The sequence below is a fragment of the Drosophila navojoa genome, chromosome 5, assembly GCF_054131105.1.
Source record: "Drosophila navojoa isolate 15081-1374.11 chromosome 5, UAZ_NAV_1.0, whole genome shotgun sequence".
Taxonomy (NCBI): Eukaryota; Metazoa; Arthropoda; class Insecta; order Diptera; family Drosophilidae; genus Drosophila; species Drosophila navojoa.
In genome coordinates, this window is record NC_142893.1 from 21196200 (window position 1) to 21209049 (window position 12850).

Sequence of the window (12850 nt, forward strand, 5' to 3'; positions counted from 1 at the left end):
ATATATTAGATTAAAATAAAAACATCAAAAATTAACTAAGTATATTGATTTTGATTATTGTCAATATTTTTTATATTTTTTATGGAAACCTTAGGTGATTAAAAATGAATTGACTCGCGATTTTAAGGTGTATAATTGATGCTCTAGTCATTCGCATTAAGTATTATGTATAGTATATATTATTTATATATAAATTAAACTACTCTTGTTTTTGTTTCTATATATATTAAAAATATTTCTAATTTTTTTCATCAAAACAATATAAAGTTTCTTGTAGAAATGAAACTGCTATAAATTTAACAATCAAAGATCGTATATATGTATATTTCAAAGAACTTCTGGTATTCATCGTGTAAGCCTTGCCGTAAAGGTTACACATATACAAATTTATAATAGGAAATATGTCCATCTCTCTTCCTCGGTAACTGCAGCTATCTCTTTCAGGGCCAAATTCATCAGCATTGTGTTTGTTTTCTGTGGCAGCATTTCTTTTTATTGTGAGATAGTTGGAAATTTGCTGAAACTAATTGCTGCAAAGAGCTGGAATACCCATATGAGGCGGGGAGCGGCCTCTGCGAAACGGCTAGTCCATTTGCGTTGGGGCAAATATGACAATTGGCGGCATTATTAAAAATGCTACGTGCGCCAAATCTGCCGACATCAGCCAAAACGACAACAGCAACGGCCAAAGGGAGACAAACACCCAAAACAGGTGAGCCTGGCAGCAAAGGTAACTCTTCGAATGGGGTAAGGGTAGATGGGTTGCCATGACGGCTGCTGATAGCGCACTCAATTTGCATTTCTGGCCAACAGGGGGCGGCTGCAGAGAGGGCGGGCCATAGAGGAAGAGGTCGAGGGAGATGGGCAAAAATGTAAAAATCAACGGGTGCCAACAATTACTTTTTATAACTTTCTAGCTGGCACTTCAATCTCAGCCAGAAATTAGTTCGCCCCGCGCTGATTTCAGCTGAAATAAAATGACACGCTCTGACAGGGCTGGGTAGTCTTTCAGGTGGCTGGCGAACATTAACATAATATTATGAAGGGATTTTAATTAAAAAATCTCAAAGCGCCTGTTCAACAAAGTCGTTTCATATCGGACGTGAGTGCACTGAGCATAATAAATAGTTTATTGTAAATAACATTATATGTATTATATTTATATATCTATAATATTGATGTATGGCTATTCATAATTCACATGTTATATATCTATAAAAAGTTATATAATTTTGGAACTCTAATTTCATATTTAATATTAAAGAAAATAAAAATAATTTTACATTTTTAAAAATTATAGTAATTGTTTTTAAAATTTTATTTTAATTATTTATATTTATTCACTTAGAGTTTTTAAGAATCGTATTATATTCGGTTTTTAAGTTTAGTGAATACAATATTAATGTGTTATAGGTTTTATTTTAACATATTATGCAATTTAAAATTGTTTACAAAATTCTTTCTTTATTTCAAACAATATAATTTTATTTAAATTAAAATTATATGTTTTGTATAATTATTTCTTACCAAATTTTATTTTAAGCTTATGCATGTACTTTGTATACTTATTTCCGTCTAGATTTTTTCTTCCTTCATCATTTTAATTTTAATTAAATATTTCTGTCACTGCTGAGATCCAGACAAGTCGTTTCTCTATGTGTGCATCGGGGTCCATCTTGTGTCGTAGGGCATTTAAGGCTGCCATCCGGCGCAGACAATTAAAAACCCTCTGCAGAGTTTTGCCATTTGCCGTTTTATAAGCACAGATTACAGCTTTACGTAACGCACACGGAGGACACAATCACGAGACAGAGCTCACAGTTCCAGACGAGCCACACACACACACACACACTTATGAAGAGGGAACGTCCGATAAGCGACCACAGACAGGAATACGGGTTGGGTTACGGATTGTGTTACGGCGTATGTCTTTCTATCCGTTGCGTGAGTGTGTCTATCTCTCTCTCTCTCTGTCTCTCTGTTTCTATGTGTGAGTGTGTTGTGATTTTATGTTGGTCATAGTCATCGTCAGACGCCGTTCATGCCCCGCAATCGTCGCTGTCTGCTTGTCTACTTTAATGACATTGCATTGCACTTATTTCTTTTTGACTTTTTATACACATATTGTACTTGAATGCCTTGCCACCTTATAGCGAGAGAGAGAAAGAGAGAGGGACGAAGCTGTAAAACCTGAAGATAGCTTAATTTTAGAGTTTTTAAATCGTTTCTTTTTTGGCTTTTGCATTATTCCATACGTTCCTTTCCAACTCAACAATGTGATTTGGGCACCAAATCAGTTGCGAATTTGCATGGCTGAGCACACATAATGAAGTCATTTAGTTGCATAGAAAGAGATAGAAGGAGAGTGAGAGCGAGAGAAGAACAGAGAAACAACTGCTCAGTATGCACTGCACGAACAACAGACGATCAACTGCGACGGCTGTGTCATCAGATTTTTGGCATGTGAAGCATATGTACATATATTCGCCAAGCAAAATACGCGTCGACTTTAACAAATTATGCTAAAGATAAAGGTTTTGAGAAGACCTTGCACATGTCATTTGAAGAATTATATAAGCATATGTATACATGTTGATATGCATGGAATATATAATTAAAGAGAGAACAATCAGATATAAATGATAAGAAAATAATTAATTATTGATTTATTATTTTCTTTTTATTCGGCTTATTGTTCACTTTAATAAAATTCATTACTCTTGAACTCTTTTGTCGTAAGTCTTGACTTTGAGTAAATCATGGGCTACAATATGAACAGGTGAAAGTCCTGCATAATGTTTGTATTGAAATGTTCTATGGCATCAGATTAATTACTGTTGACACGATTTTATTTAGAGATCTACGTGTTACCATTTGGTCTAGAATAATTGACAGAACTAAAAAATAAAGAATTGTGGAAAAAAGTTGGCTCATTAAACAACGTTAATTTAATTAAAATATTAAGTTACCTTATAAAAGCTTTGATTTTATTTAAAAAATATTTTTAAATTTATATTTAATTTTATTTTTAAATTTTTTTTATTACTATTTAATTTATTATTTCTAAGCACATCTATAATGTATCCAGACACTTAATTTCGCTTCAACGGAGATAGCTGGGATTCCCAAATATTAATTATAATTATACATAGTTATTTTTATATGACGTTGACACATATATATTAGTAAGAGTTCTAACTTCTAGATTGCGAATCCCTACAACTCTTTCACACGCATGAAATCACAGCTTATACCAAGATTTTATAACTGTCATAATTTAATAAAATTATTTTCATTGCGAATTATATTTACAATGACTTTCCCAAGACCATTCCAATTGCCGCAATCTCACTTTTTATATCAACGAAATATACGAGATCCAAACAAAATGAATAAAAATGCAAATTGAAATAGAGAAATGTTAAAGGCCGTCGAGAGGCTGTCGCCCCAGTGACTACGATGCGCAATAGAAATTGAGTGTAACGTGTCCATAATGCGGCATAGTCTTGGCTACAATCGTATAATTTGATACTCCATCAGCTTTAAGGAACCATTTAATATGTTAATGAGCCGTAAGGGAAACCCATCGCCGAATTGCGAAACCCTTTCGTCCGGCACATCAACACGATGATAAAACACAAGCGGAGAGGAATGGGAGAAATAAGAGGAAAGAGATGAAGGAAATGGCGAAATTGAAACCGTTTATGGAAATTGGAAAATTACGCGCGAGACAATCGGACGAGGGCATAATAAATTCAAGAATTTCCATATATGCGGCGGATGTATAAAAAAATGAAAATATATATGGACGAGTCACATCGTAAAGGAAAAATCTGAGCAAATTGTCCGGCATTATAAGCGGCTACGGGTCGAGGTCCGGGTGCAACGGCGATAACAACAAACCGGAAACGGAAATATTTCGCAATTGGCGTAAGAGGGGAGTAGGCGTGGCTGTTAACGCATTTACAAGCCTCGACGACGACAATGAAATATCAGCAAGATTATCTGATGTCTGACGTAGGGGGCGGGCATTTACTTTGCATAATAAGCCGGATTATGAGACCGTGGCCCGAACGACTTTGACAGTTCGTTGCGGAGGGCATGCGAGGGGTGTGTGAGCCGATGACATGGAAGAAAGCATTTTGCATCACTCAGCATCCGTCATCAAGTGGCGGAGTAGTAAATAAAAGCGCGACAAATTTCGATTTGAAGCCAGTCAGTCGTCTACATATAGAAGGAATTTATCATATTTGTCTGACGTCTGATGTCCGATGTCCGATGTCCGATGTCTGACGTCTGGCTCTAATGCGTTTTATGTTAGAAATCACTTAGGAGCTTCGGCTGCCTTGGTGCTTCTTGGTCAGCGGAAGTGGCCATAAAATGGCCGTGCCGCCATTTTTATGCCCATAAATTCGGCTGTGAAATTGAAACTTAAAATGCGTAAAGTATACGCGCTGTGCGCCCGCTGCCAGCGCCTGCCAGCCGTTTCAATTTTTATGCACATTTTATATGCCTACTGTAAATTGTTGTCCGGCCACGCCCCCGCAAGGAAGTTCAAAGGCCAGAGGCGCGCACAAATGTTGCGGCATTTTCTTTTGGCCACTTTTGTCTATGCGGACTCTGTCGAAATTCCACGTTCGCAATCGTCATAAATCTTATGGCCACATCTTGAATTTATGTGCCCCTCTCCATCCGCCACAGCTGCCATGCCACCCCTCCCCCTGCACGCATACTGCGGCTGTGCTTTGTGGCTTAGATTACTTAGTTCGCGCCACTTCGATGGGGGCAGCTGTCGGCTTATGTTATTGATTTTTACTGGCTGCCGCTTATTGAATTTGTTTTGTTTTTGGCTGGCCGAAAAGTTTTTTAATCAAGAATAGTTGGCTTTAAGCGCAAGCTGGCCCAATGACAAACAATTTAAGATTGTTACGTTATAATTCGAGCGGCAGAAGCCAAAGGCATAAACCAAAAGAATTTTTGCAGCTAAAATATTTACAGCGCAGCCAACGAGTCCATCTCTCTCTCTCTCTTTCTCCCTTTCGCTTTGTCTCTCCTCAAACTGAGGGCAGCTTTCATTACCTGGCCAAGTCTGACCGGGCTGAGACAATCAAAGGTGAGCTTACAACGTGTCGGCTGCTGCTTGGCATTTCTTTTATTTTCCACTTGGCTGGCACACAAAATCACGTGGTCAACCCCTGCACACCTGCACACCTGCACACTGGTTGCCCAACAGCTGCATCCTTTGGATAGCCAGAGTCAGAGCCAGAGCCAAAGCCAAAGCCAAAGCCGTTGCTTCAGCCGCCGTCGCCGCCATGAAAATTGGCGTCTGCCAAACATAAATAAAAAGGTAGACAAATCCGGAATAAATAACAGCGTTGTCTAGGCGCCCCTTCATAGCTCGCCCCTGCCACGCCCCATCCACAGCACTTGTCTGTGAAGTGCAGGCGTCGCGGCGTCTCGACTTGGCTGCGCGGCTGCTGCGTCAACGTTATGGCAACTCCCAAAGGACGCCCGCCTGCCACGCCCACGCTCCAATGGCTCGCATACTGTTGCACGTTGCGTATACGCTCAGTTGCACCGTCTATTTGCCATAGCAATGCGATTGCGTCTTTTGTTTGAGACTTTTAATAAAATATAACCATTTAATTGATGCGGGCGTCGCTGGCGCCGCAGCCCTTAAAGCGTCAAGCACATCCAAATTGAAAAGACATTAAAGTGAATTATAAGAAATATGATTAAAGAGATCCCATGTGAAAAAGGATTGCAAGTTGGTAGCAGTTGGATTTCATGTGCACCGAAATAAATATAAATATAAATTGAGATAATAATAATCATCAAAAGCTTATATAAAGATATATTTTTATATAGCAGTCTATATGACATATATCTAAGTATATATAAATATATATAAATTTGATTACTCATGCGAATTAGGAGTATGAATCCTGCAAAAATATAATATTCGCATGATTTTATGCTTCTTTAATGAATATACATAATTAGAGTTTCATATCTCAAGCGTTTGTGGCATATAACATGAATGCTGTCATAAGGATGGACGAATATATATAGCTCAGCTCTTCGTCCGGCTCTAAATATATATACACCTTATTTGGTCAGACACGCCCTCTTCTACATATAATTATACTCTGATTTCTCATTTACAATGGCTTCAGCGTATTAAAAGCCTCAATATGAAAGAAAGCAAAGCTTTTGCATGTATTTTACATTATATTATATACATACTATATTATTTAGATTATATATAATATTAATTTACCATATATGAATATTAAACTCACTGAGCTTATCGAAATATATGTCTACATATGTTTATATATACGCAGCTGGTAATTCAGAAGAAATCATATGCATATAAAGCGCGAATAGTATATGCAGAGAGCTCACAGACGTTTCAGATAAGCCACAGTAAAGCCTTCCTACGCGGAATAAACTGAAATTCCCAGGCCTAAATTGTTCAACTGCTGAATAGAGAAGAAACTTGGAAGAAAATTATATGATTATTATTTTTATTTTTAATTTTATTATTATTTTATTTTTTTATTTTTGTTTTTAATTGTACTATATTAAAATAAAACAGTAGTTTTGGACAAATGTCAGATCGTCTAAGTACTAAGTATTCTTACTAGGTATATTTACTGTACATATTATGAGTAAATAAATAAAAGCTAGCAAATATCACAAGCCATCCCAGTGGTATTTTTTTTACGTTTCACGAATTGTGCGAAAGAAACAAGTTGACGAACAGGCCGAGTGAGATGCGGAGTGAAATTTGTGTGATTGCCATATTCGCGCTGTTGGTTGTGGGCAGCTCTGGTCGATCGAGAGCAAGAGCAGAAACCGTTCAACCCAGCTCAAGCCTAGGGAAATGTGAAGTGATTCGAGATAAATTAGCGAAATATCAGAGCGTGTGTAAGAAGATAATTCAGGATCGAAGGCGGCACATACAAATATACGACAACCTGGCACGAAATCTTCAGTTCAATAATACACATTTGCAGAGTACAATTATCGAGCATGCGGCCACGATTATAAGTAGGAATGATTTGCTGGTCAATTGTGAGCGCGAGGCGAAGGAGAGGGAAAAAAAGCTATGCAGCCTAGGGATAGCCCTGAACAGCACGCTGATCCAGCTGCGGGAAAGTAATGAAACCGTCGCAGCCTTAAGCAGTCAAAATGCGCTATTGGAGAGTGAGTTGAGTGAGAAGAAAGCTGAAATCGACAAACAAAATGAAACGATAGACGCCCTGAGTACGCTTGTGGGCAATCAGAACAGCTCAGTCCTGGAGCTGAAGCAGGCGAATATGCTGCAGCTAAAAGAGCTGGCCGATCACCAGAATACAATCAACATGCTGCAGGCAGAGCTAGTCAGATCCAATGCCGCCGTAGAAGCACTGGGCAAGCAGAATGACGAGCTGAGGGCGCAGCTCAGTGCGAGCAACGCGAGCATCAAGCACTTGAATGAACTCGTCGAGGGCTACGGCAGCTGCTGCCAGGCATCGAGCTGCGTCGCATTTGGCGCCTCCAACACTGTGCACATGATCCAGGTGAGTGGCGTGCCGGACCCCTTCCAAGTGCTCTGCAACAGCCAACTGGCCGGCAATGGCTGGACCGTCATACAGCGCCGGATCAACGGCGAGGTCGACTTCTATCGCAGCTGGGATGAGTACAAGCGGGGATTCGGCAATGTGACCGGCGAGTTCTTCATTGGGCTGGAGCGGCTACACCACATGACCAAGGACACGCCCCAGCAGCTGTACGTCTGGCTGGAGGACTTTAGCAACAATACGAGATATGCCAGCTTCGATGACTTCAAAATTGGCTCCGAGCAGGAGGCGTACGCCCTGCTATCGCTCGGCAAGCACCAGGGCACCGTCGGGGATGCGATGCGCATGAACAGGGGCCAAAAGTTCACCACCTTCGATCAGGACAACGATGCCGATGAGGTCAACAACTGCGCTGAGCTCCGGCATGGCGCCTGGTGGTACGACCATTGCGGCTACAGGTATGCTAACTGGATATAATAAGAGCAATACCCACATACATTTTACTAAGTATACATACATATATTCTACTTTGCCCATCACTAAACTTAATTTTCATGTATTATTAATATATTTAATTACTGTATTTTCAGTAACTTGAATGGTTTTTATGCCGAGGCGGACTTGGAGTATGATTATGCCGATAAGGGCATCTTTTGGGCGGATGACGATTTTCATGAGTCGGACTATTCGTTGAAATCAGTCATCATGATGATACGACCCAAAGTTTCCAAAGAAACTCTATAAGAGCTCGTTTAATAAAGAAAATGTTACTAAAAACAAATGTGTAAAGCTAGAAGAAATGATTTCAACTAAATTAGTTTGATTATAATATTCTGTGACCAGAATAATATTTATTTATACATATATTATGTATTATATGCATGTGTGTATATTTAGCTTTTTTTTTAATGAACCTAATAGTTTTGCTCAGTGTTTTCAGCTGATAGCGCTCTATGTTATTGAAATTCTCTTTGGCTGCGCCAAATACGAATGCGATTTCTATGGAAATATGAGCTTGGAGTTTCAGTTTGTGAGACATACGCACAATGAGCACATACTCGTCTATATTTAAATACTATATTTGGCTGTGTATTGTGTTGGGCGGCAGAGGCGCTATCGCGGAGAGAAATGAAGTCAAGGTGAGAATAGATCAGCTGGAAGAGCTGATACAGACAAACAATGAAGGGCTGCTGCAGCTGGAGTCCAACTGGAATTCGGTGAGAAATCGAAGCACAGCTCAGATTGAGGCGCATTGCGACTCCTACATCAGTGAACAGAAGAGCTGGCTGAGTGCCTGCGAGGCAAAGGCAAAGGCAGCGTCAGTGCGACTCAAGGAGAGTGAGGATCGTTCTGGAATACTGCTGCAAAATTTGACCAGCTGCAGGATCAATTTAGCCGGGGGCGGGCAGGATCAGTCGGAGTTGCAGTTGCGGCTGCAAGAGAGAGATAGAGAAATTCTGGAGCTACGCGCCCAGAACGAAGAGAACTTGTTGAATCTGCGAGCAGCACAGCTCAAGCTGAAGGCCTACGACGCGGAGCTGGAAGAGTACTTGCCGCAGAGCTGTCTGCCCTTTGGCAGTGCCACGGGCCTCTACAGGATCAAGCTGCCGGGACAGGACCCCTTCTATGTGCCGTGCGATGCGCGCTTTGCCGGCTCCGGCTGGCTGGTCATTCAGCGGCGCATGGATGGCAGCGTTGACTTCTATCGCAACTGGACCGAGTACCGAGCTGGTTTCGGCTCGCTCAGTGGCGAGTTCTTCCTCGGATTGGAGAAGCTGCATCGTCTGACGGCCCTGCGGCGCTTCGAGCTCTTCGTCTACCTGGAGGACTTTGAGGGCGAGGTGCGCTATGCGCATTACGATAACTTCAGCGTGGGTAGCGAGGAGAGCTTCTACCAGCTGCAGTCCTTGGGCGAGTACGAGGGCACCGCTGGCAACTCGATGGCCCTGAATGTCCTGCAGAGGTTCTCCACGGCCGACAAGGACAACGACACCTGGCAGGAGGGCAGCTGCGCCCGCAGATACCACAGCGCCTGGTGGTACGCCTCCTGCTCGGCTTTCTGGTAGGACTTTCTCCCCCCCCCTCTCTCTCTCTCTGTCCATCATGCGCTCTGTTAATGATTACGTATTTATTGTTTACGCAGCAATCCCAATGGCAAGTACTTTAAGAGAAGGCAGCTCAGCACCAGCACACGCGGCAAAGGCATCATCTGGCACCAATGGCATGGCTTCGAAGAAACGCTCAAATTCGTACAGCTCATGATAAGGCCCATATCAGCATCAGTATGAAATGCATATTCCCATACAAACATATGTGTATTTAAGCAGAATGTATATATTTAAATAAACAAAGCAACAATAAAAGTCGAAAAGCTCTGAGAATTGAATTTGAATTTAGCTGATAAGTCAGCTATGTACATACATATATAGTGCGACATACAGTTTCACTGAAACTAAAGAGGTTGGACAACTGATATTCTTTCGATTTGAATGAATGACATTTTGTTATTAATAACAACAACAAAATTTATAATAATAATACTTATAGTAGAGATGACTTTCCGACTTGTACATAGAAATGTCTTAATATAAAAACACAAATCTTAAAAAGAAGCGCAATATTTTAAGCTTATTTAAATAGGTGGGTATACTAAAAATATTTTGATAAATATAAAATAAAAAAATAAGTAATGAAAAAATCATTTGAGAATTAGAAATATATTTTATTTAATAAAATAAACAAAATGTATATATTAATGTATTTATATATTTAAAAAAATAGGTTTGAGTTTTATAAATATGAAAAAGTTATACATTGTATAGATCATATAAGCATGATATCATAGATATTATTTTTTAAATGTTTACTTTATGGCACACCCTCTGTTATGCTTCTTTTAGATAAGTGCATATATTTAATAAAAAATAAATTAATTATATAATATAAATGCGTTGATAACCTATAGCAATGTTGTACTTTACAAAAGAAATCTTGTTTAAAAGTAAAAGTAAAAATTTGACACAATTGAAGTAAAAAGTAAATTATTTTTGCTCTACAAACTGAATCAGACATATGAACATATTGTTTCCATATTTGAGAGTTACATTATCAAGTCAGCGGAAAGTTTTTTCAATTTCAATTAACAAGTATGGCGTAGCTGTCAGGGAGGGCATATTCGCACTAATTTATGCAGAGACGGGCGCAAAGATTCACACCATGTAATGCAGAGAGCAGAGGACAGAGGACAGAGGACAGCAGGTGAAGCTAGCCCAAATGGCTGCAATCAATTAAGAGGCAACAAAGTCAGCCAAGACCGAAACGATGTTCAGTTCGGAGAGTCCTGCAAATTAATGAACAGCAGCGCAGCGGATCGAAGTAAGTAGCAAGTGGGGGACACCAGTGCGAGGCGATGCGATGCTGGGAGAGATGATTGTCTCATATTTGCATATTCATGTGTCAAAGCGAAGTCGCTGGCACTGATTGCTTGGCAAATGTATCTGTGTCTGCATTTCTCTGCATGTATCTGTATCTTAAGCACTTACAACAGCAATTACTTCCGCCTAACTGGCCAACAAAATTACTGCTGATGTTGCAGTTGCTGTTGTTGCTTTACTTTAATTAGCTGTGTTAGTTTGTCTAGCTAAGTGAGTGTCTGGTAAATAGGAATAGGAAAAATAGTAGTCGCCGAAGAATCTGAAGTCGGAGTGTACCCTAATGGAACTAAACTTTGAGAAAATGCGTTTCCCCTGTTAATGGACGGTACGCAGCAGCTCATTAGATATTCCCTTTTCCATGCTAATATGCAAGCACTCAATGTGCAAATAGTTTGAGAGCTGCTTCAGCTACAACACGACTACAATCTTGCCTGCTCTCACTCCCCATCTCTCTCTCTCTCTGACTATCTGTGTCTCTGTGGCTCAAAGCCTAACGGCATTTGTAGTGCCTGCCTTGGCCAGGATGAGAGGCATTTGCTGCCTTGGCCACTTATCGTCATCACTGAGGGAAACGGGCATTGCTGGAGCCTCGGCTTTTGCGGTCTAAAGATGCTTTCGACATACCTCGGGCCTTTTTGCCTTGCCTCGCCTTGAGCCTGAGCTGAGTGTGGACGTAAGATTATGGAGTCAATGATTAGAAGATAACTCTTTGATAAAGAGAGAGACATCCATGCAAATAGTGTTAAGAGAAAGCAATTGAATAAACTTTTGATGCATAGAGAATCGATTAATATTGGGGAATGATGGATAAGTCTTTACCAAAAATGAAATCTAAACTTTGACATTCGTTTACTAATGTATCTGTTTAAGCAAGAAAATGATAATGATTAATACTACCAAAGTTAAATAAATCGGCGGAATCCTTTCAGATAGTGAATTTTATATGAATGTTTAGAATGAACAATAAATAAATAAATGAAAAATAAATAAATAAATGAATAAATATATATATAAATAAATAATAAATTATAAATAAATAAATATATAAATGAATAAAAAATTATATACAATGCAATCCATATAGTTCTTAATATATTTACATATCCTTTCTCCTTGTGCTTCCACTTTCAGGAAAAATTTTACAAAAATGCAGTCACGTCTGAGCCAAGTTTAATAACGTACGCAATTTTATTACTTGAACCAATTATGCCCGAAGTGGGACGTCCTTTGGCGATGGGCTGCAGGCAAAAATTATGTGAATGTTTTGCCATACGCAAAATAAAAAAGAAATACAAAATCAACAATGAAAATCAAAAACAAGTGCAGCAAATATTGTCACATGCATAAAAACGAGCTCACAGTTTAATGCATGAATATGTGAACAGCCGTCGCCATATGAGTAGTGCGTGTGCGTGTGTGTGTGTGTGTGTGCGGGCATACTGAATTGCCAACGTTTTATATATATGAAAGTTTTCAATGATACTTGGGTAAAATACCAAAGGCAAAACTTTTATTAATAAAGTTTCTTTCTTTCTTTCCTACTTGTGCTAAAAGCCGAGCTCCATCGTCTCTGTCTTCATCACCAGCTGTGACTGCCTTAAGGCTTCCTGCCTTTTAGCTTCGACAGCTACTGCGTTGCTTTAATTACAGCTGAGCAAAAGAAAAAGAATGAAACCCAGTGAGGACATTGTCGAGCTTAGTCGACAGAGCGATTCCCATTCAACGCTCAAAACCCACTCGATTCCCTTGAACATTTGATATTCCAGCAAACCATTTTCAATCAGCATGCCTTCTGTATGATTTCTTAGAAGTTCTTTCATTAAATACTTATACAATTATGGTTATGTT

At 39.6% G+C, this 12850-nt stretch overlaps 2 protein-coding genes across 2 annotated transcripts; both read left to right on the forward strand.

The window, feature by feature from the left end:
- The first annotated feature begins 6757 nt into the window (after nt 1-6757).
- On the forward strand, nt 6758-8374 carry LOC108655176 (angiopoietin-4). The gene is made up of 2 exons (XM_018106906.3): nt 6758-8026; nt 8159-8374. Exons 1-2 carry the CDS (start codon nt 6780-6782, stop codon nt 8310-8312), a joined length of 1401 nt encoding a protein of 466 aa, XP_017962395.1. The 5' UTR covers nt 6758-6779; the 3' UTR covers nt 8313-8374.
- Nucleotides 8375-8454: 80 nt separating this feature from the next.
- On the forward strand, nt 8455-9923 carry LOC108653043 (fibrinogen-like protein 1). Its single transcript, XM_089261869.1, has 2 exons — nt 8455-9630; nt 9712-9923. Exons 1-2 carry the CDS (start codon nt 8615-8617, stop codon nt 9854-9856), a joined length of 1161 nt encoding a protein of 386 aa, XP_089117995.1. The 5' UTR covers nt 8455-8614; the 3' UTR covers nt 9857-9923.
- Nucleotides 9924-12850: the final 2927 nt, after the last annotated feature.